The sequence below is a fragment of the Oncorhynchus mykiss genome, chromosome 10 (assembly GCF_057628025.1).
Source record: "Oncorhynchus mykiss isolate SJ-2025 chromosome 10, ASM5762802v1, whole genome shotgun sequence".
NCBI lineage: Eukaryota > Metazoa > Chordata > Actinopteri > Salmoniformes > Salmonidae > Oncorhynchus > Oncorhynchus mykiss.
The window spans coordinates 37,186,629-37,214,290 of NC_143031.1; the positions used below are offsets into that span (position 1 = coordinate 37,186,629).

The following is a 27,662-nucleotide window of genomic DNA, read 5'->3' on the forward strand; positions in this document are numbered from 1 at the left end:
AATGAAATATGTTTTATTTCATATTCACTTGACTGCTTTATGAAATCCTAATATATGTCCTCATTGCATGAATTAAGGTATTGCATCAGTGGAAAAGGTTGTGATGGAAAAAGTGAAGACACCTGAGGGATGTGAAAGTTTAAAAAAATAAAAACATTGAAGTTTGAGACAGCTAGAGGGGGAAATAGATTGAAATAGAACACGGTGTCGAGTTTCAGGTCTCAGTTGATCTAATCCATGGCAGATGAGAAGGTCTTGAGCTGAATGAGTGCCTCTGCTCTCAGGCACATCGAGGTGAAAGCTCTCTGGGCTCTGCTGCTGGGGCTACTGACAGGCAGGCACAATGTTTCTGTAATGACAGCCACTCGCTACCCCGTGAAGAGGGGTTGTGGGAGAGTTTGGTCAAACTTTGAAGTCATTGTATTTTGATGAGGCCATGAGTGTGGTGTAACCATAGATCATAAAATGAAACAAATGAAGCATGTATCGGTTCCACTTTTTCTCACCATCAAAACTCTGACAGACTCCCTAACAATAAGACTGCACCAACAGTAAGCCTGCATCTGTGCAAGTAATAATGGCTCTGGCTGACTGGTATCTAGCCTAGTAGCCTATAAACATTCTCTCTTTTTTCAAACAGTCGGATATCAGTGTCTGAGCACTTTATAACCCCATTATTAATGGAATTTCATTACTAATCTGACAATGTATCTCTTAGAATCCAATACTAGGACATTGTGCTTTTAAAAAAACAGTCTTCTTTTGTTGTGGTCGGAAAAGTATTCTTAGCATCCTTCACAATGGCTAGGGCACTTTAAGATAGATTCTTCCCCATCTCATAAATCAGATGGAAAGACATTCAGAACACATCCCAACACACACACACACACACACACACACACACACACACACACACACACACACACACACACACACACACACACATGGATGAATAGGGTGTCAGGAGAGTAATTGTGTCCCTGGTGGCTCTTGAGAAGACAGAATATGAGACTCAAATTAAAGCACTGACCTGGTTAGGTTCCAGCCAAAAGGAGGGGTGCCCCCCACAATTGCTGTTTGCAAGGATTAGCTAGCTAATTTCTGAACGCCCCAATTAGACTTGGGGTTGTGTGTCCTAGTTGTTGAAGAACGGCAGGGGGACGGATGCACAGATTGGGTTTTTGGAGAGAGGTTAAAGTGGGGGGATTACCAGTGGGGAACAGGGGATTAAGGCTGATGCTGGTCCTGAGTTAACTTGCCTTCAGAGAGAGGTGACTGGGCCAAACATGCATGGGAACAGGAAGGAATTCGGACATGGGGAGCAGAGATAGGCTTACAGCAATGGATGTGGACCACACTGGCACATGTGCCATGCTCAATGTGCTGCGTTCTCCATGCTGTATATAACAATGTGTCTGATTACAACCTCCACTTGCTTAGAATACATATTTGTGTAATATCCCTTTAACTAAAGATTTGTTGCAAACCGCAAAATATGTCTAATCAGCTGTTGATCAAAATTCAGGCCATATTGTTACTCATGTCTCTTATATTGATCTCATTCAGAAAAATCTTTATTAATTATTCAGTTAATTAATGATAGGTAATGTGTTTTTACTTACCAATTACCACGGGGAAATGACCCCCGTTCAGAAACACATCTTATTTCATAGGCCTACTCAGTAAATGTGCACTTCAACTGTAGCATAAATTTATAAATCTTTATTTACAATATGGATGACGTAATCTATATATGACACAATTTTTTCAGGGATGGTGTGCTGGAGGATTGCTTCTCATTTGACTGTATCGCTGGAATCAGGTGAGCCCCCCTATTGGGTGCTCTAGTGGTACAGTCCAATCGCAGTTTGGAGTTGTTGCTGAGGAGGTTTCGTAGTCCGGCGGACAGACAAACGTGTTCGATGGAAGACGGCTCTACTTTCAAAATGTTCCTGCCTTGCCTAAGGAATTACCCGCTTTACAAAGGACAGCATGCTGTATTTATTGTTCTTCTGTACATCTTGACAGGTATGCTATACACTGTGAACGCTCGGTAACATTATCCAATGTAAAAGATTTTGAGAAGTTCTGAGTGCATTCAGTGAGAGCGCGGCAGCAAGCCGACTTGGGTCTCGTCTTACACAGTCTACAAAACATTTGTTGTAGTAGTTTATTTGAGATTTGGACTGTAATTGTTTCTATACGAAAGGTTGACTTGTTTTTCGATTGCCATTAACGACTGTGCAAGGTAGGGGAACTTTTGTTGAGAAGTTTAGTGCTGGTATGGTGCCGCTGCCCGATGATGGTGTGATTCGCGGCTGCCATGGAAACATTGCCATAGGAAACCACCGAGGAGCAACGTTGAGGTAGATGCTCTTAATAAGTGGTGGGGCAATTTGAAGAGCCGCACGGTAGCACATATGTTGCTCTCATCAGTACATTTTGGGGCCCTTAAACGATATTTGGTTGGGCCTCCCCACCTTGCAGGCAAAACATAAAAGTTTGAAAGTTAATATCCTGCAATTCTACACATTTTGCCATGGGGTGGAGTAAACATTTTGCAGTTTTAAAGCAAGATTTTTCAGTTCTACACCATAGGAAGCTGCTGAGGAGAGAACAGCTCATAACAGCCAGAACAGTGTAAATGGAATCAAAAACATGGAATTCTGCTCCAGCCATTACCACAAGCCTGTTCTCAATTAAGGTGCCACCAACCTCCTGTGTTCTACACATTTTGCTATGGGGCAGACTTAGAAAAAAATTGCAGTTTTACCGCAAATTTCCTGCAATTCCACACATTTTGCCGTGTTAAATATTTCTGAGTGAGTGACAAGGTAAATGGGAGCCCCCTGGAGGTCAAGCATGTGCCAGTTGGTATTCGTTCATGATTACTACTAGTTTAGGTAGCTAAACTAACTTACCAATCTCAACATTATCTGAAATGGCTAATTGAGTGACTGTTAGTGACTGACATAACGAGGAAAGTTGCTGATGCACAACCAAATTTTGAACTTGCACCTTGTGCATTCTACCATTCGATCTCTCAACCGTCAGTTGAGACCCCGTAGGCAACCAGCCGGCCTAGAGACGACCCGTAGTCCTTTATCTTACCTGAAGATGTCTGACCAAACAGCCAATCCTTACATTTTGTTATTTAATTGAAGTTATCATCATTTTTGTATTTTTAAGTGCTCCAAACTATGACTCGTTTTGGAGAGTGGAGACCCATTGCTGCTCCTTGCATAAATTCCAGAATATAACATTGTCAGTCATCAGTGGTGTCTTATGTCCTAGAAGTAGGAACTAGGTATTCTCTGATATATGTAGGATTTGAGGAACGGGCCAGAACGAATCAATATGAGCTGTTACTATCCTCCATCTGTTTGATTTGGGGACAATCTGTTGAGCTTTTATCATCCAAGTCAGAGAATTTGACTTGGTAGCCTTTTGCTGGTTATAGTCAATTGTGGGTAATACAGTGCTTGATATAACTTACGAAGATGATCTATAAAGTTTATTTGTGGACACCTGTCTCCATTTACTAGACTGACAAATATCAAACAATGGTCCCCCATGACAGAAGATGAAATAAACGTGTGGCAAATTGGTCCAATTGGTCTGCAATAGGCAGCACCTGTCACCGGTGTTGAAACAGTTGCTGTCAAGCAAGGGGACATAAGCTGATTGATTTAGGGTATGTGTGAAGTTTGTTCAGTTTCTCCTCTCCTGGAATTATTGATATGCACTTTTGGTTGTTTTCAGTTCTTTATTTTGGGTGATATTATTTTGTTGTTGTGCAGCCTGCCCTAAAGATGACTTTCCAAGAATATTTGAGAATCAATGATGCCCCAATATGGACCGTATGGTAGGTAGTTCTGTGATCATTGAACTCACCTCTTACATGATAAATGGTGGGACATATTTTTTTCCTGGTTTTTCATGAGCTAGAGACCCGTTTCTGTTGTCTGTCTGGTTAATAGTCAATGTATTTAGTAATTATTAAGGATGCCCTATGCAGAATCACTCTTCCATTTCCTGGTTGCAAAAATGGCAGTTTGTGATAAAACATGCAAGTATAGTGTAGTGCACGTGTCAAACTCATTCCACAGAGGGCTGAATGTCTGCGGGTTTACACTCCACATTTGTACTTGATTGATGAATTAAGGTCAATAATTAGTAAGATACTCCCCTCACCTGATTGTCTAGGTCTTAATTCAAAGGAAAAAACAAAAATCTGCAGACACTCTGCCCTTCATGGAATGAGTTTGTGTAAAGAATCGTTGTACCGTCTAAATCGCTGTGAAATATATTTTCCATAACCAAAAATATTGTCTTTTCAGCAGTTTGAAGCTGATGTAAAAAAACATTAGTAACATGCAAAAAATGAAACTTAAAGTAAATATTCACCCATTTTATTTTGTTTTTGTGCATCTCTGAGCGACGTTCTATTAATTCCCTGGCTCAATTCATGTTTTCACGTGTATCTGAGATGAGATATTGCAGTTGGAGCAGGCAGAAATGTGTCTGGTATGACGTAGCATTGAGATAAAGCCACTCTCACTACACTAGAAGTGAATAGGAATACGACTTTTAGATCGCGGAAATGTCCATCATACGTGTCAGATTTCAATACTGGCCAATATCATGTCTTCTCTCGAATGAGCCATTGATCATATTTTTGCAATATTTCTACCTCGAGGAATGTCATTTAACAGAGGGTCTAACACATTTATCCTATTTGTCTGCCTCTTCAGTCCAGAGTGCATTGCATGGTGCTGTTGCAAATGTCAGACTCAACTCTGTGATGCACATCGAGCTGCAGGTTGAAAATGGTGTGTTTGTATTCCTAAATTGATAGCTGTAAAATTGCTTAAACAAATTGCACCAACTAGCTACTTCACATGCTGATATTGACTTTGGTATTATTGTGTGTAGCTACATTTGCTACCTAGCTACCTAGCAGTGCATTGTTGGTTTTGGAGTCAACTTGAGCTGCAACAGATTACCACAATGATTTTCATATATTGTTGCCAACCTTATTATAATGATAAAATGATTTTTTTTAACAAAAAATATTGTTCTCACATATTAGTGTTATGTAGCACTGTAAATGATAGTTATGAGTGGTTTTGGGTGGAGTTTTCTTTTAAGAATGGGAAGCATAGAAATAGCGCACAGAACATTATCTACTACTTTTTAGACTTGCTTTTAATGAGAACAGATCTTTAACTCACATTTCTATGTGAATTTTGGTTCAAGATCCCTATTGACTCACTCAATCTCTCTCTCACACACACACACACACACACACACACAGAGGTGTCTCCAGCCAGCATGTGACCTTGGGTCCGATGAGGTGGGACAGCTTCCCCAGGTGGCCCAAGCAAGGCCATTAGCTGCTGTGTTCAGACTGACTGATGGCAACAGGGGAAGGGGAGGAACTGTTAAAATACCACAGGGGAGCGGGGGATTACTGCCGGCATTCCTTCTCTAATATCACTGGTGACTGCTGTGTCTCTGTTCCCTCTGTTCTAGGAGAATCCTCTCTTCCTTTCCTCCTCTATTCTTAATTATATAGTCAGCCTCTGTCTCCTTCCCCTTTTGTCAGTATGTCTGCCTGCTTATTGCCTTGGATCGATGAAGGCACTGATGTGACTTGGGAATTGAAACATTAGTAGCCCAATCCTTCTACTGACCCCACACCCACCCTCTCAATGCATCACTGTTGTCTCTAAAGTATTTGTATGTCATTGATGGTAGGCATTACAAGACAACAGACACAATGTTAGATGGAATTTTATTGTTTGACCTGTAGTAACATTAAGACAGCATGTTGTGGCTGTTGCGCTGTGAAGGGCAGGCCAGGGGCTTCTAAGGAGAAAGAGGGGAAGCTGAATAAATCATGTTCTCTTCACATGGAGCCTTTCATCTACTTAGGTGTCAATGTTCCCACAAGCAGACCCCCCCCCCTCGTCACTGTTCCTACTGCTGCAGGTTGGCTTTTAATAGGCAGGTGGGAGATTCCACGCCAGGATAGCCTGAACATATCTAATTGTTCTGGCAATTCTCACAGAATCTTAATTGGGAGGAAGGATATTTGACATGCTTTGTATCACAAACGATATTTGGAAAAAAATTGTGGCAAAGTGGCAATTTGTTCAAGGCCCTTTTTATACCTTGACATGTTTACCCGTGGTGATATTATACTCATAGTGTGCTGTAAAATATAGAGTAAACTAGATTCTGTGAGAAGAAAAATCAAATTTGTCACATTTATTAAACATTTAAAATATATCTCAAGTATCCTTTTAGATTTTTTTTACACATTTATTAGTTCCAAATAAGGCATTCAACAATTACAGAGAGAATGTTCTTGTTTCCAGTTCCAATGCTTCTACAATATCACCCGTTTGCCAAAATAAACAGATGGATCCCAAATATCATGACAGTCTGGGGCTTTCTTTTTCACTATATAAATACATTTTTCAAGAGCTAGTCTTGATGTTCATTATTTTAACCAATGACCAAGTGAGGGGGAACTGACATACTTCCAGTGGAGAGCAATTAAACATCTAGTTTATAATAGACAGGTCAACCATTTTATTTTCTCTCCTATGTAAAGAGATATTCTGTAGGTAAATATTTAGGATGCAAAGTCTAGCGATTAGTGGCATTGGGGTAGGGGTAATCTCTGAGATATAGCTCAGTACTGAGCTCCTAAACTTGATCTCAGCACACTCCCATAAGCAATAATACAAGGTGCCTAGATGCATGTTACATTTAACACACAAGTCTGGGATATTAGCTTCACATTTGTGAAGCTTAATAGGGGGTGATACGTGTTCTCGTTATCCAATTGTATTGCAACGATCTCAGGCGGGCATTTATCGTCTGTATCTGAGCTCTAGTGCATATCATACCCCAGTCCTCTGCTGAAATATTTTCCTGCATATCTTAAATCCACGGAAGTATCTTACTATCAGAGTTGTCTTTAAGAGTAGCTACTATTTTCCCATAGTGACGTAATTTGACCTCTCCCATATTTGAGTGTGCTCCCGAGTGGCCCAAGGCACTGCATCTCAGAGCTTTAGGCATCATTACAGTCCCTGGTTCGAATCCAGGCTGTATCACATCTGGCAGAATTTGTTCTCAACTGACTTGCCTAGTTAAATAAAGGATAAATAAATAACACATTAACAGAGAGTGTTTCTAAAGTGGTCAAAGGACGTTGTAGGGCAGATTGTTTTAGACTGGAAAAAATAAAGATTCTCAATTGTAAGTATTTGAAAAAATGCTTTTGTGTTAAGTTACATTTTCCCTTTAGTTCATTCAAACAACATGAGCCCAGTTAGTCCATTACGCTAACAATACCTTTTCTAGCCCATTCTTTAACCCCCATGTCATTTTTACCAGGTGTGAAATTATCATTGCCCCAAAAAAGGGATTAGTAGTATTCTTCTTTAGTGTTTTAAAGGGAGCAGAGTACAAATATCCATCTAAAGTTAAGCCTTTTGTGGACATTTCAGTCAGCAGCTAGGGTAAGTATGGTTTCTTGGAGAACCAAATATTGCAGCCCAGTGATACCACTGTAGGTTTGCCCCCCCGTCGTAGGGCAAATAAGGAAGAGAAATTCTAAGCATTGGTTTTCTGTTGCTCCAGATACAATTTGAGAGGATCTTTGGGAAAAATAAAGGTGTTGGAGCCAGAGGAATTGATTGCAATAGATTAAGAAATCTGGGCAGAATATTAATCTTAATGATATTTATTCTACCAATAATAGATATAGGCAATGATGTCCATCTGTTGATGGATTCTGTTAATTGTTACTATGGGTTCATAATTTGTTCAACTCAAGAATCAAATTTCTGGTGATTTTAATACCAATATATGTGAAACCTTGTTCTGCATTCACAAATGGATGCTGTACAACTGGATTCTGTCTGTCTGTCTGTCTGTCTTGCTTGTTCAGGAAAAGGATGGAAGAATTGGTTTTATTAATTCTAAAACTATAGAAAACTGACAAGTTGTTCATTAAATTGGAGAGGGAAGATAATTATTTAGATCTCTTAGGAATAAGAAGGTATCATTGGCATACAGGGCCACTCAATGTTCAAAATCGTATGTTTTAATTTCACTAATTGACAGGTGGGCCTTTACTGCAATGACAAAGGGTTCTATTGCTAAAAGCAAGAGTCCTGGGCTGGCCGGACATCCTTGTCTTGTGCCCCCCAAAAAATTAAAAGCTTGTGAAATCAAGTTGTTAGTGGCAACTTCTGCAGTGGGGTCGGTATATAATATCTTAATCCATTTACAGAAGTAGTTCCCAAACCCAAATATCTTAAGCACTTCAAAAAAGATCACTCAACTGTATCGAATGCCTTCTCTGCATCAAGTGAGAGTATGGCAGTATCAGGGGACCCTTCACACATGTGCACTATGTTTAGTACTCTCCTCACATTGTGAAAATCTTGGTTTTTCTTGAAGTATTTTTGGTCTTCGTGTATTAAATATGGGAGCACTCTAGCCAATCTCCTGGCTAAGGCTTTACCAGCATGTTTTTTTTGTCCGAGTTCAAAAGAGATATCGGTCTGTAACTTTCCCATTTTGTTGGGAATTTATCAGGCTTCAGAATAAGAGTGATTAAACCACTCCTTACAGAGGAGGGGAAACAACCTTGATGAAAAGATTCAGCATACATTTCCAAAAGTGGCCCTAGAAGTTGTTCCTTAAACATCTATTGGGAGCCCATCTGGACCTGCCTCTTCACCTCCCTTCATATTGAAAATGGCATCAGAAATTTCAACACCATCCCATTCCTTTTCCAGATCAAATTCTGCATCTTCTGAAATAGAGGGAAAATCAAGACCATCCAAAAATGATTAGTTAAGTTCTCAGGAGATTCAGAGTTGTAGTATAAAGAAAATGTTTGGTTTATTGCTACAGGATCCATTTATAATTGTCCTTAGCTATTAATGCAATTCATAAATTGTCTGAATTTAACTTCTTAATGCGCCAAGCAGGCAATTTACCAGGTTTTTCACCTTGGTTATAGAAGGACTGTTTCAGCCTCATTAAGCTGTTTGGAGCCATTGAGGTTGAAAGTTCTTCATACTGAGCTTTAAAAGCAAATAATTATTGGTTTACTTCTACTGAGTTATCCAAAAAAGCTTCCCTCTCCAATCCTCTGATTTTGCTGTCCATCTCTCTCATTTTCAGATTTTATTGATTTGATTTGAAACTGGTAAAACGTATCATTTGCCCCCAAATATATGCTTTGAAAGGCTCCCTTCTGGTACTCGCTGATATTTGGTCAGTGTTCAATGTAAAATAAATGTAAGAAGTCTGGATCCTGTAACCATTTGGGATGCAAATGCCATCTAGAGTATCCTTTTACTAGTTTTGTATCCCTTTAGAATAATGACACAGGGGAATGGTCACTCAGAACAATACTATCATATCCACGTCCTGCTACATTGGGAAGCAATAAGCAAAAAACAAAAAAGTAGTCTATATGAGAATATGATTTAAATGTCGACGAGGAACGTGAATACTCCCTTTTACTCGGGTTCTGAGTCCTCCAAGGATCACATAGATTTAAGTCCTTAATGAAATGCTGTAATTTCTTTAGACACTTTCTGGGAACATTGTGCGTCGCCCCACGGACTTCCCGGTCGCGGCCGGTTACGGCAGAGCCTGGGCGCGAACCCAGTCTCTCTGATGGCACAGCTGGTGCTGCAGTACAGCGCCCTTAACCACTGCGCCACTCGGGAGGCCCTCGGTCTGGAAAGTTTTCTGTCCCCAATGCCTTGGGCAGTCATCTCTCAAAATGCAGCTGCATCACCATTTCCCCCTTTTTCAGGTAGATTAACCAGTGTCAAATTAGACCACCTGTGGTGGTTCTCGAGCGAGCTTAGTTTTGAGGTAAGGTCCGCCAACTGTTTTTCCAACTTTTTGGTTGTTGTTTTTACAGTGACGACAGTATCCACCATGCTAAATCGTTCCTCTGCTTCGTCCAAGCGTGTGGAATAGGCTTGAAGGTCACGTTTAACATCACTAATCCCTGTTAGGTTGAAAAGTCAACCCTCATGGCAGAGATTGCTAAAACCCCTTTGCTCTGGTTTAGGTTGTCGACATCGTTGGTTGCCATGTCGGACTCATGGTGTGAGGAGCTAGCTGAGCTTTCCTTGGCTTATTGGGTTAGTAGAGCTAGCTGAATTTGCAGGGCTAACTGGCCTAGCCTGGACCATGTTGTCGATGCGAGATGTTCTTCTTGTTTTAGGAGGATGTTTGAGTCGATTCATAATGGATGAAATTTTCCAAGAAAATTGCTGTTTGTGTTACGAGGATTTAAAATAAGATATTAAAATAAATGTAGCCGAAGTTGGCAGGAGAGCACAAACACTCCCGCTAAGTTTGTCATAACTGTATACCAGGCTATTTGGAAATCATCACGGGATGGTTTTTCAGTACCGTCAATACTGTTGAAACTATTTATTTGAAGTTTTTCTATTCATTTTAGTATTTCTAGCTACTTTTTAAGTAAATATCTACAGTCAACTTGTGCAACTTGTTAGAAGATAAAGCAGATTGCTTTATTTCTTAATTTCATCTGTCACATTATTTTACATTACGACACTTACCGTAGTTCCCCAGAACAGTTGGGCCAATCACGTGTTTGTTTGTAAATAGCACAACTGGAGAAAGCATGAGCAGGTGAGTCCAGCTGTGTATTGACGGGTCACGTTTTATATTGAAAGTCAAGTGTGTTCATTGTTTTTGCTTCAATAGAGTGATCAGCGATTTGCATCTATAGTTTTCCTTCACAGAAAATACATTTGTGCTACACATTTTGTTATAAAATAGCTTCATTTTCATCAGATGAAAACAAGTGGAACGCTATTTGCCTGGCAGCCACACAATATGGCAAAATGAGCTTACAATATAAAAGCAAGGTACTTTTTGCAAAAACTGTTTATCATAAAAATATAGCCAACATTCATTTCCCAATGTTTAAAAATGGGTAATTTTGCATTTTACAGGAGAAAACTAATCTGGCTACACCAAGAAAAGTACAGGAGAAAGGTAGCTACATATCAGTCAGAGCGCTCTGCTGATAGCATGCCCGTTTGTGAATTCTCATCTGAGTGGAGAAGTGCAACTGAAGCACTAAATTAGTCTAATGCCGAGCAGAAAAGACAATGAGAATAATTTTAGATCTGCTTTTACAAAACGCAGCAAGAGATTTCTTATGGATTAGAAATTATAAAGATTTCAGTGTTAACGTGACCCCTAAATTTAATTTACTAGTTATCTAAGTAAGTGGCTGAATTAATAAGGTGACGGGGCATCATATTGTGTTAGATTTCTGACGTGTTCAAGTTGTCAAAGCCCTTTGGATGAGTTATCTGTACAGCTGCCACTTCTATCTTTTGATTTCCTTGCGTTTTTCTCCTCTCCGTTCTTGCCGTCTGCTCCTCCCCCATTGAGGAACCTTGACTGGCTGCATCACCACTTGGTACGACAACTGCAAGTCACCCGACCGCAAGGCGCTTACAGAGGGTTGTGAGTCTGACCCAGTACATCACTGGGGCCAGCTCCCTGCCATCCAGGACCTCTATACCAGGCGGTGTCAGAGGAAGGCCTAAAATAAATTCTGACTCAGCCACCCAAGCCATAGAGTGTTTCTCTGCTACCGCATGGCAAGCGGTACCAGTGCACCAAGTCTGGAACCCTGAACAGCTTCTACCTCCAAGCCACAAGACAGCTAAACCAAGACTGCTAAATAGATCATCAAATGGCTACCTGTGTTGACCTTAGTTAAAAAAAAAAATTTAAAAAAAAGAACTCTCTTGCACTCACTCTATGCACACACTAGACTCTACTAACACATACTTACACTGACACGCCAACACACACTCACTTCATGCGCCCGCACACACACAAAATGCGCACACATGCATACTGACGCCACACACATGCTTTCACATTCACCACATGCGCTGTTGCTACAGCTCAGTCTATCTATCCTGTTGGCTAGTCATCTTACCCCTACCGATATGTACATACAGTAGCTACCTCAATTACCTTGTAACATCGATTCGGTACTAGTACCTTCAGAAAGTATTCACTCGCCTTATTCCACATTTTGTGATGCATCTTGAATTCAAAATCGATTACACACACAATAACCCATAATGACAAAGTGAAAGCACGTTTTTAGACATTTTTTGCTAATTTATTGAAAATGAAATACAGAAGTATCTAATTTACATTAGTATTCACACCCCGTGAGTCAACGCATGTTAGTTGTAATCGCACCCAAACGTGATTCTGAGTCTTTCTGGGTAAGTCCCTAAGAGCTTTACACACTTGTATAATATTAGCACATTATTCTCTTTAAAATTCTTCAAGCTCTGTCAAGTTGATCATTTTTAGACAGACATTTGTAAGTCTTGCCATAGCTTTTCAAGCTGATTTTAAGTCAAAACTGTAACTAGGCCACTCAGGAACATTTAAATGTCGTCTTGGTAAGCAACTCCAGTGTACAGTGGGAAGAAAAGGTATGTGAACCCTTTAGAATGACCTAGATTTGTATTCGATCTTCATCTGTCACAACAATAGACAAATACAGTCTGCTTAAACTAATAACACAAACAATGAATTGTTCATCTTTATTGAACACACCGTGTAAACGTTCTCAGTGCAGATTGGAAAAAATATGTGAACCCTTGGATTTAATAACAGGTTGACCCTCCTTTAGCAGCAATAACCTCAACCAAACGTTTTCTGTAGTTGCGGATCAGACCTGCACAACGGTCAGGAGGAATTTTGGACCATTCCCATTTACAAAACTGTTTCAGTTCCACAATGTTCTTGGGATGTTTGGTGTGAATTGCTCTCTTGAGGTCATGCCACAGCATCTCAATCCAGTTGAGGTCAGGACTGACTGGGCCACTCCAGAAGGCATATTTTCTTCTGTTCAAGCCATTCTGTTGTTTATTTTACTTCTCTTTTGAGTTGTTGTCCTGTTGCATCACCGAACGTCTGAGCTTCAATTGGCGGACAGATAGCCTTACATTCTCCTGCAAAATGTATTGATAAACTTAGGGAATTTATTTTTCTGTCTCTGATAGCAAGCTGTCCATGCCCTGAGGCAGCAAAGCAGCCCCAAAGCGTGATGTGTGCTGTGCTTTTTTTTCTAAAAAAAAACAACACAACTTTAGTTTCATCTGTCCACAAAATATTTTGCCAGAGGTGCTGTGGAACATCCAGGTGCACTTTCCCAAACTTCCAACATGCAGCACTGTGAATGTTTAAATTATGTATTCAATATATATATATAGCACACTGTTTGTCTTTTGTTGTGACTTAGATCAAGATCAGATACAATTCTGTAAAATTGATGCAGAAATCCAGGTAATTCCAAAGGGTTCACATACTTTTTTTTGCCGTTGTATGTTCTGCCTTGTGTATTTTAGGTTATTGTCCTGCTGAAAGGGGAATTTGTCTGTTGGAAAGCAGGTTTTCCGACTGAACCAGGTTTTCCTCTAGGATTTTGCCTGTGCTTAGCTCAAAGTTTATTTTTAACCAAAATAACTCCCTAGTCCGTGCTTGAAATTATGAACAGTGGTACTCATTGATGTGTTGTTGGATTTGCCAACACAACACAAATGTAACTTTTAGACAAAGTTCATTTCTTTGCCACATTTCTTTCAGTTATACTTTAGGGCCTTATTGCAAACAGGATGCATGTTTTAGAATATTTTTGTTCTCTACAGGCTTCCTTCACTCTGTCAATTAGTCGAGTAACTACAATGTTGTTGATCCATCCTCAGTTTTCTTCCGTCACAGCCATTAAACTCTGTAACTGTTTTAAAGTCATTATTGGCCTCATGGTGAAATCCCTGAACGGTTTCCTTCCTCTCTGGCAACTGTGTTAGGAAGGACACTTGTATCTTTGTAGTGACTGGGTGTATTGATACACCATCCAAAGTGCAATTAATAACTTAACCATGTTCAAAGGAATATTCAATGTGAGTCATTGGAAAACCTCCCAGGTCTTGGTGGTTGAATCTGTGTTTGAAATTCACTGCTCGACTGAGGGACCTTACAGGTAATTTTACAGTGGATTCGTTAAGTATTCAGACCCCTTTTTCCACATTTCGTTACGTTACAGCCCTGTTCTAAAATGTATTCAATTGTTTTCCCCCTCATTTTACACACAATACCCCATATTGACAAAAATTTGCATTTTTGCAAATGTATAAAAAATGTAAAACGCAAATATACATTCACAAAAGTATTCAGACCCTTAACCAGGTACTTTGTTGAAGCACCTTTGGCAGCGATTACAACCTTGAGTCTTCTTGGCTATGACACTACAAGCTTGGTACACCTACAAGTTTGGCACACTTGATGCTGTCACCACCATGCTTCACCGTAGGGATGGTGTCAGGTTTCCTCCAGACGTGGCGCTTGGCATTCAGGCCAAAGAGTTCAATCTTGGTTTCATCAGACCAGAGAATATTGTTTCTCATTGTCTGAGAGTCCATCAGGTGCCCTTTGGCAAACTCCAATCGGGCTGCCATGTGTCTTTTACTGAGTGGCTCCCGTCTGGCCACTCTACCATAAAGACCTGATTGGTGGAGTGCCGTAAAGATGGTTGTGCTTCTGGAAGGTTCTCCCATCTCCACAGAGGAACTCTGGATTCACCTAGTTCTGGATTCAACTCTCACACAGTGAGTCCATGCAACCTAGTATGTGACTTGTTAAGCACATTTCTATTCCTGAATTTGGCTTGCCATAACAAAGGGGTTGAATTGTTTTGTTAACATTTCTAAAAACATAATTCCAGTTTGACACGTGTATGTATGCGTGTGTGTGTATGTGTGTGAATCCATTTGAAATTCAGGCTTTAACACAAAATATGGACAAGTCAATTGGTGTGAATACTTTGAAGGCATTGTATACTTTTACTTTTGATACTTAAGTATATTTTAGCAATTACATCTACTTTTGGTACTTAAGTATATTTTAGCAATTACATCTACTTTTGGTACTTAAGTATATTTTAGCAATTACATCTACTTTTGGTACTTAAGTATATTTTAGCAATTACATCTACTTTTGATACTTACATATATGTAAAATCAAATACTTTTAGACTTTTACTCCAGTGGTATTTTACTGGGTGACTTTTACTTTAAAAGAAAATGACTAAAGTATCTTTAGCTTTACTCAAGTATGACGATTGGCTACTTTTTCGAAAATATAACATGAAAAACTGTCCGCTATTAGAAGAACCGAAAATAACATTTGTCACATGTTTGGAAATCAACAAAATGTTTTGGACTTATTAGAACATTTTAAATTATTTTCCCAGGCTTATCAAAAGACATGAACAGAATGCATCAGTGATAAGTAGGCAATGGAAAGGCTTTCCCAAAGACCTCAATTAAAAGTTAAGTACAAAGTAGCCTATGCCTACCTGGAAGGATCATGATTATTTGCATAAATCCAAATCTGTCCTCCGCTTTCTTTATTTGCTGTGTTATCATTTTGAGTATAGTGATCCTAAACCTGGCATCTGTGCCGAAGTCAAAATTCTGGTTGTGTGTGTTTTACTATACTTGAGGTCCAAATTTCCGCGCAAGAATAGTAAACCAAGGAAAATTCAGACAAGTGAGGACATTTGACTGGTCCTAAAAATGAAAAAGGCTATTTTAGGGTTATATTTAGAGTTAAGGTTTGGGGTTAGAAATAGGATTTTGAAAGGGATACAATTGCTGGTCCCCAAAATGTCCTCAAGTATAGTACCGGTAATAAAACACTATATTAAGGAGTATTGGGGTGCACTGGGGAGACTAATGCAGTGGCACAGCACAAGCTTTGGAGGTTCTGTCTTTTTGTTAGCTCTTTAGAGGATTAGATTCAAGCAATAACGGAAGGGCTAGGTTTAAGTGCTTTTCTGTTGATGTCTGTGTTTTGTTGTGGCTGAGTTAAGATAATGACAGGGGCAGGGCCTTAACTACATATGCGGACACAGAGGTCTGGACCTCAGAAAAAATTACTAATTTCATTTGAGTGTACAAAACATATTTTCCATGAAATAGACTAACTAGGTGAATCCAGGTGAAAGCTATCATCCCTTATTGATGTCGCCTGTTAAATCCACTTCAATCAGTGTAGCCTAGATGAAGGAGACAGGTTAAAGAATGATTAATTCTTGAGACATGAATTGTGTATGTGTGCCATTCAGAGAGTGAATGGGCAAGACAAAATATTGAAGTGCCTTTGAACGGGGTATGGTAGTAGGTGTCAGGTGCGCTGGTTTGTGTGTCAAGAACTGCAACGCTGCTGGGTTTTTGACACAACAGTTTCCCGCGTGTATCAAGAATGGACCTCCACCCCAAGGATATCCAGCCAACTTGACACAACTTGTGGGAAGCATTGGAGTCAACATGGGCCAGCATCCCGGTGGAATGCTTTCGACACCTTGTAGAGTCCATGCACCAGAGAATTGAGGCGGTTCTGAGGGCTAAAGGGGGGTGCAACTCAATATTAGGAAGGTGTTCCTATTGTTTTCTACACAGTGTATATATTTTGTACACTAAGAAAATCATCCTGCTTTTTGCAAATGAGTGGAATCATTTACAGTGGTTTGTTCATTATGCTCGCCTTTGTCCCCCGGATTTGCCTAAAGGTTTACCTTTTTTAGCAGCACATTCACCACTCTCTCAAATGTCTAACTCTGCCCTCTCGAGCACAGGCCGGGGCCTGCGACGTAAATCAAACTACCCCAGCTTGGAGTCGACTCAAGTAGACAATTAGAGACGTGGTTGAGATGGCGGGCAAAAGGCAATTTTAAAACCGTCCCGCGACTCCTGCCGTGTGTACAGACATCCACCAAACAAACAAAATCTGACTCTCTCTGAGAATGACTGACTGCACAACTGCCGGCAGTGAATTATATTGCAATAATGTTGAAGGGCTGTGGCTAGTATAACTTAGCCAGCTAGAAGGAGGAAATAAGAAACTAAAGTTATACAATGCTTACCTCAGCAGGATAAAAAAAATATGCTACTAAGTTCTCGTAATAGCTTTGCTTTACAGAGAGTAGGCTACTGAGACAGTGACGTGGTGAGGCTGAGGCAGGCTGCAGAGCATGAAGGAGGAAGCAAAGGAGATGAAGAGAAGAAGCAAGCTGAGAAAAAAGATTAGTAAAGTGGGGTCTACTGAGAAAATCTGTACTAATCTGATCAAACAAGATAAGATTAAAACTAAGATATTTTTCAATAGGCCATATGAACATGTCCATATGGCCCATCTTCTCTATAGGCCTACATTTAAAATGTAATCAAATTGAAAACAATACCGTTTTAAAAATGTCACACGTTTTCCATTTATTGGCGGTTGATTTAATTTTTGTATTTATTTTTTACCACTACACAACTGATATTAATACAGAATCGTAATTATTATTTGAATAATTCATGTGAATGTGATAATACAATCATCTGTGTGCTCCATTGATGTGTGTTTGTGCAGAGCTTGATTTAATTATGCCTAGGATTACAAATGTGAACACTATCTAATTTGAGAAAATGAGTGTAATCAGAACCCTTGACTTTTTTCCACATCTTCTTACGTTACAGCCTTATTATAAAATTGATTAAATAAAAATGATCAGCAATCTACACACATTACCCCATAATGACAAAGCAAAAACAGGTTGTTTGAAATTTTAGCAAATTTAACTTAAACCCGATCGAACATCTCTGGAGAGATTTGAAAATAGCTGTACGGCGACACCCCACATCCAACCTGATAGAGATTGAGAGGGTCTTCAGAGAAGAATGGGAGAAACTCCCTAAATACAGGTGTGCCAAGCTTGTAGCGTCGTACCTAAGAAGAATTAAGGCTGTAATCAATGACAAAGGTGCTTCAACAAAGTACTGCTTTGTCATTGTGGGGTAGATTGATTCATTAGTTTTTCTCAGCAATTTTAGAATAAGGCTGTAACGTAACAAAATGTGGAAAAAGTCCAGGGGTCTGAATACTTTCCGAAGGCACAATATATACAAAAGTATGTGGACACCCCTTCAAATTAGTGGATTCGTCACCGGTTTATGACAGATTTAATTAAATCAGGCACACAGCCATGCAATTTCCATAGACAAAAAATGGCAGTAGAATGGCCTTACTGAAGAGCTCAGTGACATTCAACGTGTGACCGTTATAGGATGCCACCTTACCAACAAGTCAGTTCGTCAAATTTCTGCCCTGCTACAGCTGCCCCGGTCATTTGTAAGGGCTGTTGTTAAGTGGCAACAACGGCTCAGCCACGAAGTAGTAGGCCACACGAACTCACAGAACGGGACTGCTGAGTGCTGAAGCGCTTAAAATAAATGTCTGTCCTCGGTTGCAACACTCACTACCGAGTTCCAAACGGCCTCTGGAAACAATGTTAGCACAATAACTGTTCATCAGGAGCTTCATGAAAAGGGTTTCCATGGCTGAGCAGCCGCACACAAGCCTAAATTCACCATGCGCAATGCCAAGCGTCGGCTGGTGTGGCGTAAAGCTCACCGCCATTGGACTCTGGAGCAGTGGAAGCGCGTTCTCTGGAGTGACAATTCACACATCACAATCTGGCAGTCCAACGGATGAATCTGAGCTTGGCGGATGCCAGGAGAACGCTACCTGCCCGAATGCATAGTGCTAACTGTAAAGTTTGGTGGCGGAGGGTTCGGACTCTTAACTCTACAGCATACAATGACATTATAGATTATTCTGTGCTTCCAACTTTGTGGTAAATGTTTGGGGAAGGACCTTTCCTGTTTTCAGCATGACATTGCCCCCATGCACAAAGCTGGCTGAATGGAAGCAAGTCCCTGCAGCGATGTTCCAACATCTAGAGGAAAGCCTTCCCAGAAGATTGGAGGCTGTTATAGCAGCAAAGGGAGGACCAACACCATATTAATGCCCATGATTTTGGTCATGTAGTGGATCTATGTAAAGAGTTGATGATTTTATGCAATTCATCATTGCAACTGACTCGGTGTGAATCATTTCTCCACCCGCCCCATTTCAGAGAGATAACATTACAATTGTATAGCTAATAGGCTGTGTGTTTTGTAGAGCGACTGATGTGAATTAACCTACAGCAGCGCCGGTGATAATGGCTGGGGTCATTTGTTGTTTTTGATGTGCTCCAAATAGCATTTTAAAGTTTAATTGTATAGAAATGCAGTAAAGAATGAGTTTCAACCAAAAAAATAAATCCTGGGGGGAAACTCCTTCCAGACCTCACTAAAACTCAAATCCTGCTTACGGCCTTGGACAGGGGCCACGTTGCTGTTTGTTTTTGTTTGTGTGGATTTGATATCAATTTATGTGATGAGCCTGATCTCCCAGACGGACTTAGCCTATCTCTTTCTAATGCGTCACCCCCTCTCTTGACAGGAATTTAATATAAGAGATGTACTACTACCAGATGCAGTTGTTTTTAACTGTGTTATTTTTAAAGAGCAACTGCCTTTAAAAGGCAACTAATCCCTTTTGAGAACGGCCTATGTGGCATGAGTCAGAAACAGTTTGTAAATAGGATCATTTTGGTCATGAAGTCAGTCTCGTTTGGAACTGCTGTGCGTCACAAAGGGTAAATGAAGATTTGGTTTTGATTTTTTTAGATGTAAAATTGAGCAACTAAAACATACAAAAACTCTAGAAATCTGTAATTAATTTGGAAGTTAGCTTAGATTGATTCTGGGGATTTTGAGGAAGTGAAATAGGCTTCTCGTTTTCAGTGTCTCATGGGAGACAAACATAATTAACCAAACATGGAATCGATCAGGAAATGCACCTCCCAAGACTGAAATCTCCCTTTTCTAATGAGCAACAGACAAACACACGTGCCCATCTGCATGTTCAGTGGCTCTTTAACTCATGAGACTAAAACTGAGAAAAATGTACCTCTCCCTCCCACTCTGTATTTGGCCTTGATTGAATCAATTTGTTGCAGACTTTGTCTTTGAGTTCCTATCAATGATACCCTTGTAATATATTCCCTTCCCTTTTTCTGTTATACTCAGAACAGTCTGTCTTTGCTGCTGTTAAAGTTCAGAGCATGGGTGGTTAAACATGTCTAACTTGCATTATAAATGCTCTTTTCCACTCTTTCCGCTGTATTTTGTGGTTATGAAAACTGAGATTTGCCGTTGTGCTTTAATAAGCGGGAGAGAGAGAAGGCAGTATTTAAGTGGGCTTAGACTATTCTCATTCTTGATCACACAAAGGCATTTTAACAGGAAAAGCAGCCTTGGAAAATGATGTCTTTAACCTCAGCAGAAAATGTGCAGCCAGTTGAGGAAATCTAGGACTGGGAGATGTTTTAATGCAAATGTAATTATACTAGAAAACCAGTCCTGGGTGAAAGAGGTCACTCCTAGTCTCCTACCCCCTCATCTTTAGCTCCTCTACTGACTCTTCTTCTGTCCATCTCTAACCCGTTCCCCTCCTTCTCTCTTCCTCCTTCCTTTCCTTGTACATGACCTGCAATGCAGATAGCAGCACTTGTGATCTATTATTCATCATTGGTGGTTGGTTAGGTCTGATGAGGCCCAGCTGGAGGCAGTGACTTCTCCACCCAGAGTCATGCTACAGAGGGGAGTTGACACTGACTGCTCTTGCAGGCTTTCCCTCTTTATGCCAACAAACTCCTAGTCAGCATAGAAGGCCGAGGAGGAGGAGGGAAAACCTGACAACCAACTTCATCTCATTTTATTCCACCCACCTACCCTCAGAACTTATCTTGATAATCTTACTGTAGACCCACATTAAATTATAATTGTGCGGTAAATTATTTATATTTCCGGAAACCGAAAAGCAGATGTAGGGGTTAAAATACCTCCAGGGTTTTCAGGTAGAGCTGGAGTCGACTGTGAGCCACTCTACTGTACTGTACGTGGATTTGTGGACAGACTTGTGAAACACTCTAACTGGTGTGTCATTCTTGCTATAGTTAGAACATAGGTTACTTCTTCAGTTCCCCCCCAGTCTACTGTATGGGTTGACGCTGCTTCTTCAGATCCCCCCCCCCCCCCAGTCTACTGTATGGGTTGACGCTGCTAAGGGAATCTGTGGGAATGCCAGGGAACTTGTAACCATAGGGTTGTGTGGTGGGGGTTGAGTCCCTCTGGGGAAGTTATAGGCATATCCATTCTTCCTCAGAACAAAATCACTTAACCTCCGCTATTGAGGTTGTTTTATAGTTGCTCTTACTGTTACTCCCACCCACAGACAGTGCAGAGAGGAGAGGGGCGCTGTGAGAAAGTAGGGCACTCCTTGATAATGTGTCCAAAGGGATGGGTGGGTTCATACACAGCTCCAAAAGCACACAGTGTTTCCTCTTCACTCAGAGAATCCCTGCAGTATGAGCACTTTTTATTCTTATAATCCAACCTATTTGTCAGTGCACTAGAAGACATGTCAGATGAGTAGAGTAATGCTGACAGGCTAAGGACAGAATGCTGCTGTGTGTAGCCGAGCATGTGCAGAGTTGTGAACACACTGTTCCATAACAGCAGCCCATCAATTATGAATACACTGCACTTGGTAACATTTGTTACCCTTTCACAGATAGTTTTAATGCCATTATGGCCCAGTGTAATCTCTAACTGCTCGGATGTTGTTTCCTGTTGGGGGACTCAGATGGGTATTGCATGAGGCTCCTCTGTGATGTCATCCTGTCCAATGCTAGTGGAGGTTGTTACATCCAACTGTGGTTCCTCGTCAGTCAGTCAGTGACTGAGTCTCTGACGGGGACCAACCACCAGGCCACTGTGTGGTGGGTCTGTGGGGTTCACTGTCAGTCCTCACCCTGTCTTTGTGTCAGCCCATGGACCTGGAAGGCTTTAATGAGCTCTTGTTGGCACCGGAGGACCAGCCTAATGTTTATCTGTGTGCACAGCGTGTTTGTGTGTTTTACCAAGTATGCCTGAACTGAGGTATAAAAAGGTAGTCTGTCTCAAGTTATACTGAACAAAAATGGTTGCATGAATTGAAATATAAGATCCCAAAAATGTTCCGTAAGCACAAAAAGCTTATTTCTCTCAAAGTTGTTTACATCCCTGTTAGGGAGCATTTCTCCTTCACCAAGAAATCCAACTGACAGGTGTGGCATATCAAGAAGCTGATTAAACCGCATGATCATTACACAGATGCACCTTGTGCTGGGGACAATAACAGGCCACTCTAAAATGTGCAGTGTTGTCCCACTACACAATGCCACAGATGTCTCAAGTTGAGGGAGTGTGAAATTGGCATGGATTTAGAATTCCTTACAATCAAATGCCAACTGCATTATCTACCAAGAGAATTCTCTTCGATCATAATCACAGTCGTGTATATTCCCCCCCCCCAAGCAGACACGACGGCCCTGAAAGAACTTCATTGGACTCTATGTAAACTGGAAACCACATATATCCTGAGGCTGCATTTATTGTAGCTGGGGATTCTAACAAGGCTAATCTGAAAACAAGGCTCCCTAAATGCTATCAGCATATCGATTTTGCTACCAGGGCTGGCAAAACCATAGACAACTGTTATTCTAACTTCCGCGACGCATATAAGGCCCTCCCCCGCTCTCCCTTTGGAAAAGCTGACCACGACTCCATTTTGTTGCTCCCAGCCTATAGACATAAACTAGAACAGGAAGCTCCCGCGCTCAGGTCTGTTCATCGCTAGTCGGAACCAATCGGATTCCACGCTTCAAGATTGCTTCGATCACGTGGACTGGGATATGTTCCGCATTGCGGCGAACAACATTAAGGAATACGCTGATTCGGTGTGCGAGTTTATTAACAAGTGCATCAGTGATGTCGTACCCACGGCGTCTATTAAAACATTCCCCAAACAGAAACCGTGGATTGATGGCAGCATTCGCACAAAACTGAACATGCGAACCACTGCTTTTAATCAGGGCAAGGTGACCGGAAACATGACCGAATACAAACAGTGTAGCTATTCTCTCCGCAAGGCAATCAAACAAGCTAAGCGTCAGTACAGAGACAAAGTAGAGTCGCAATTCAACGGCTCAGACATGAGGGGTATGTGTCAGGGTCTACAGTCAGTCACGGACTACAAAAGAAAAAACAGCCCAGTCACGGATCACGATGATCACTAAATGACTACCGCCCTGAAGCACTCACTTCCGTGCTTTGAGAGACTAGTCAAGGACCATATCACCTCCACCCTACCTGACACCCTAAGCCCACTCCAATTTGCTTACCGCCTCAATAGGTCCACAGACGACGCAATCACCATCCCACTGCACACTGCCCTAACCCATCTGGACAAGAAGAATACCTATGTAAGAATGCTGTTCATCGATTACAGCTCAGCATTTAACACCATAGTACCCTCCAAACTCGTCATCAAGCTCGAGACCCTGGGTCTTGACCCCGCCCTGTGCAACTGGGTCCTGGACTTCCTGACGGGCCGCCCCCAGGTGGTGAGGGTAGGTAACAACATCTCCACCCCGCTGATCCTCAACACTGGGTCCCCACAAGGGTGCGTTCTCAGCCCTCTCCTGTACTCCCTGTTCACCCACGACTGCGTGGCCATGCACGCCTCCAACTCAATCATCAAGTTTGCAGACGACACTACAGTGGTAGGCTTGATTACCAACAACGACGAGACGGCCTACAGGGAGGAGGTGAGGGCCCTCGGAGTGTGGTGTCAGGAAAATAACCTCAAAAAATAACACTCAATGTCAACAAAACAAAGGGGATGATCGTGGACTTCAGGAAACAGGGGGCTGCTCCCTCTGCTATCTACATTGACGGGACAGTAGTGGAGAGGGTGGAGAGTTTCAAGTTCCACAAGGAGCATGCCTGTTATGCGAATGCAGTAAGTCCAGGTAAGTTGCTAGCTAGCATTAAACTTATCTTATAAAAAAACAATCAATCAACGACTGTCGTTGCTCCAATGTGTACTTAACCATAACCATCAATGCCTTTCTTAAAATCAGTACCGAAGTATATATTTTTAAACCTGCATATTTAGCTAAAAGAAATCCAGGTTAGCAGGCAATGTTAACCAGGTGAAATTGTCACCTCTTGCGTTCATTGCACGCAGAGTCAGGGTATATGCAACAGTTTGGGCCGCCTGGCTCTTTGCGAACCAATTTGCTATAATTTTACGTAATTATGACAAAACATTGAAGTTTGTGCAATGTAACAGGAATATTTAGACTCATGGATGCCACCCTTTAGATAAAATACGAAACGGAATAAACTCGTAGGCTCATATTTCTGTGTGTTTATTATAGTAAAGTCTATGATTTGATAGAGAAGTCTGACTGAGGGGTGGTAGGCAGCAGCAGGCTCGTAATAGTCAAAGGTGTGGTTTAGAGAGAAATAGTTGACGCGTTATAATTCCTGTAATAACTTGCGGCTGAACTTGAAAGGGGTTCCTTCGTTATTTTACCGTTCATGTCTTCCATAGAGAATGTCTTGATCTACTTCAAATAAGGTCTGTGTTTCGTGCATTATTAAAATAGGATTTCCTGCATATAGAAATGTAGTTTTTGTTTTCAACATTCATCATTCATGTTATTTGAGATTAAATTGATTTTATTTATGTATTATATTAAGTTAATATAAAATTAATTCAGTATTGTTGCAATTGTCATTATTACAAAAGTGTGTGTGTGTGTGAGTAAAACATTTTTTTTTAATCGGCCGGTTTAATTGATATCGGTATCGGCGTTGAAAAATCATAATCGGTCGACCTCTAGTATATACTGTACTCTATACCATCTACTGCATCTTGCCTATGCCGTTCGGCCATCACTCATGTTTATGTACATATTCGTATTCATTCCTTTACACTTGTGTGTATAAGGTAGTTGTTGTGAAATTGTTAGGTTTTATTACTTGTTAGATATTACTGCATGGTCGGAACTAGAAGCACAAGCATTTCACTACCCTCGCATTAACACCTGCATGTGACAAATAAATTGGATTTTATTTTGATTTGACTGCAGGAATGTCCACCAGAGCTTGTTGCCTGAGATTTGAATGGTAATTTCTCTACCATAAACTGCATCCAACGTCGTTTTAGAAAATTTGGCCTCACATCCAACTGGCCTCACATCCAACTGGCCTCACATCCAACTGGCCTCACATCCAACTGGCCTCACATCCAACTGGCCTCACATCCAACTGGCCTCACATCCAACTGGCCTCACATCCAACTGGCCTCACATCCAACTGGCCTCACATCCAACTGGCCTCACAACTGCAGACCTTGTGTAAGCATGCCAGCCCAGGACCTCCACATCTGACTTCTTCACCTGGAGGACCGTCTGAGACCAGCCACCTGGATAGCTGATGAAATTGAGTAGTGTTGCTGTCTGTAATAAAGGCCTTTTATGGGGAAAAACAAATTCTGATTGGCTGGGCCTGGCTCCCAAGTGGGTGGAGAACAGTAACTCTGTAAAATCATTGAAATTGTTGCGTTTTTATATTTTTGTTCGGTAGAGTTAGTCTTGTCTTTTACGGCTGGGACGATACCAGTATTGTGATATATTTCCTGACAAAAATGAAAACACTAAGCAAACCAAACTCTTTAGTCCTTTTTAAAAACCTGGTGTATGCTATTTTCCTGACCATACTGTAATTTTCTTGATGATTTGAAACCTCTACTTTGAGGTGGCTGAGTAAGGGCATTCCAGGCCTTGTGATTGAGTGTGAGCACCTTAGCCTATGTTGAGGGCTTATTGCAGATCATGTGGTTTGTTCTATGAGTTACACAGTTAAACACAAGGCCTATTGGTTACCAGAGGAGGAAGGCTGTAAATACTACTCACAACAACCATAGGAAACAATACTTTATAACAACTCTGCAAACAATCACTTTCTTCAGAGACTTAACTGAAACGTAGCATGTAAACATGTCTTAGTGGGTAGTATGTCTCAGGAGTAACCACAGTTCAAGACTAACCTAGTTTTCACAGAACCGAGATACACAGCAGCCACCGTTAAGGCTATTATTACTATGTCAAGTTATTTTCCTAATCGCTCTTGTCTTGGTACTTTGTGGCATTGCCAACAAAGCTTGTTTTAGTTGGGGTTTTCTGTAAAGTAAAGGAGTCAGAGAGCGGGAGGGTTGTCGAAGGAGAAACCTCCGTGATCCACAGAATGCTGCCTGGTGTTGTGCCACATCCCTCATAACTACATTTCGCTTTGGGATAGGATTCACTCTCTCTCCCGCTTCTGGTCTTTCTTTCTCAAACACACACACATACACACACGTAATTACTGTGGCACTCCTGGCGACAGGCAACCTCTATTTAAACTAGCTCAAACCACAGCCAATCAGACCACCTCATTCATCCCCAAATCCACCAATCAACCAGTCTCAAGGCCTGAGGCTCATAGGCTGCATTTACAGACAAATTCAGATTTTTATTTATTTTTTGATCTCTGTAATTGCTCTGAAAAATATGTGATGTGAAAAGATCTGATATGATTGGTCAAAAGACCAATTAGTGGAAAAAAATATCAGAATTGGGCTGCCTGTGTAAATGCAGCCAAATTACCTTAACACTTACAAAACTTCAGCGGACATCATTCCCTCTTGCCTGGCTGTTGCTGTCCTTGTTTTTACTCCCTTACGTTCTTTTCCCAACTCTCTCTCTCTCGCTCTCTCCCTGGAGATTTCTCAGAAGGGCAATCTGTGTACAGCAGCTAGCAGCCACATCTCTGTAGTTCTACTACTAGTCGAGTAATGAACATGTAGAGCAGCTTTGGCTGGCATGCAAACAAAGTGTCTGAAATAGGTGAGAGTCATTGAGTAATGTGTGGTCTGTTTGTGTGAGTTTGAGTGCCTACACACACACACACACACACACACACACACACAACGCCTGGGCATTATACACCCTCTGCTGCTCTTTGATGCAAGAATGAGATGCAGAAATATGTGAAAAGCCTACATTAATGTGGACCCCTTTGCCTGAGGTTGAGTCATCATCAATCTACGAGGTGCTCTGTTTTCTTCCTCTACGGATAGGCAGTGCCTCAGCTTCCCTCTGCTTTCTCACTCTTTAAACTCCTATTACTAAGCAATCATATGTCTCTTATCTGACTCATTTGCACCAGATTTGTTCACATAAGTTCAGTGTTTGTGTCTGTCAGAGAGAGTTTATGGGAATTGGGAATGGTCTTTGAAGGGGATTTTCCCTCCACAGTCTGGCTGGCCAGATATGCTAGACAGTTTTGTGTCCTTGGAGTCCATTGTTCAATATGTTTTTAGGCATGCAGGCCGTGTTGGCTTGGTGCGTTCCTGGCATTCCCTCAGTGAGGTGACTGTGTGAATTGTTCACCGTTTCACACACACAGGATGTGTTCCCTACCTCATTAGCATGGGCCTGTACACTATCCATGACTGCTCCCCTGGCTGTCCTAGTGCGTCAACCCACAGTCATAGGCTCCAAGCCACTGGTGGTGCCTGTCTGTAGCTATCCTTCTGATTCTCTATCCACATGGACCTTTCCTCCTTGGTTGAGGACCCTTGTTTTCGCTGTCACGCCGCTGAATGATATGGGAGAGAGTGGTGCTCTTCAATGTGACGGTCCATTTAGGTTTCACCACATT

General features: G+C 41.2%; 1 protein-coding gene across 2 annotated transcripts in view; it reads left to right on the forward strand.

Annotated features, from left to right (window-relative positions):
- The first annotated feature begins 1,799 nt into the window (after positions 1-1,799).
- Positions 1,800-27,662, forward strand: part of nectin3b (nectin cell adhesion molecule 3b) — a 75,700-nt gene continuing 49,837 nt past the window's right edge. Inside the window, exon 1 of one of the 2 annotated variants that reach the window (XM_036990194.2) lies at positions 1,800-2,028. In XM_036990194.2, coding sequence (XP_036846089.1) covers positions 1,923-2,028 — 106 coding nt within the window. In that variant the 5' untranslated portion in view covers positions 1,800-1,922. The remainder of the gene's footprint in view (positions 2,029-27,662) is intronic. The other variant, XM_036990195.2, reaches the window with a different exon arrangement.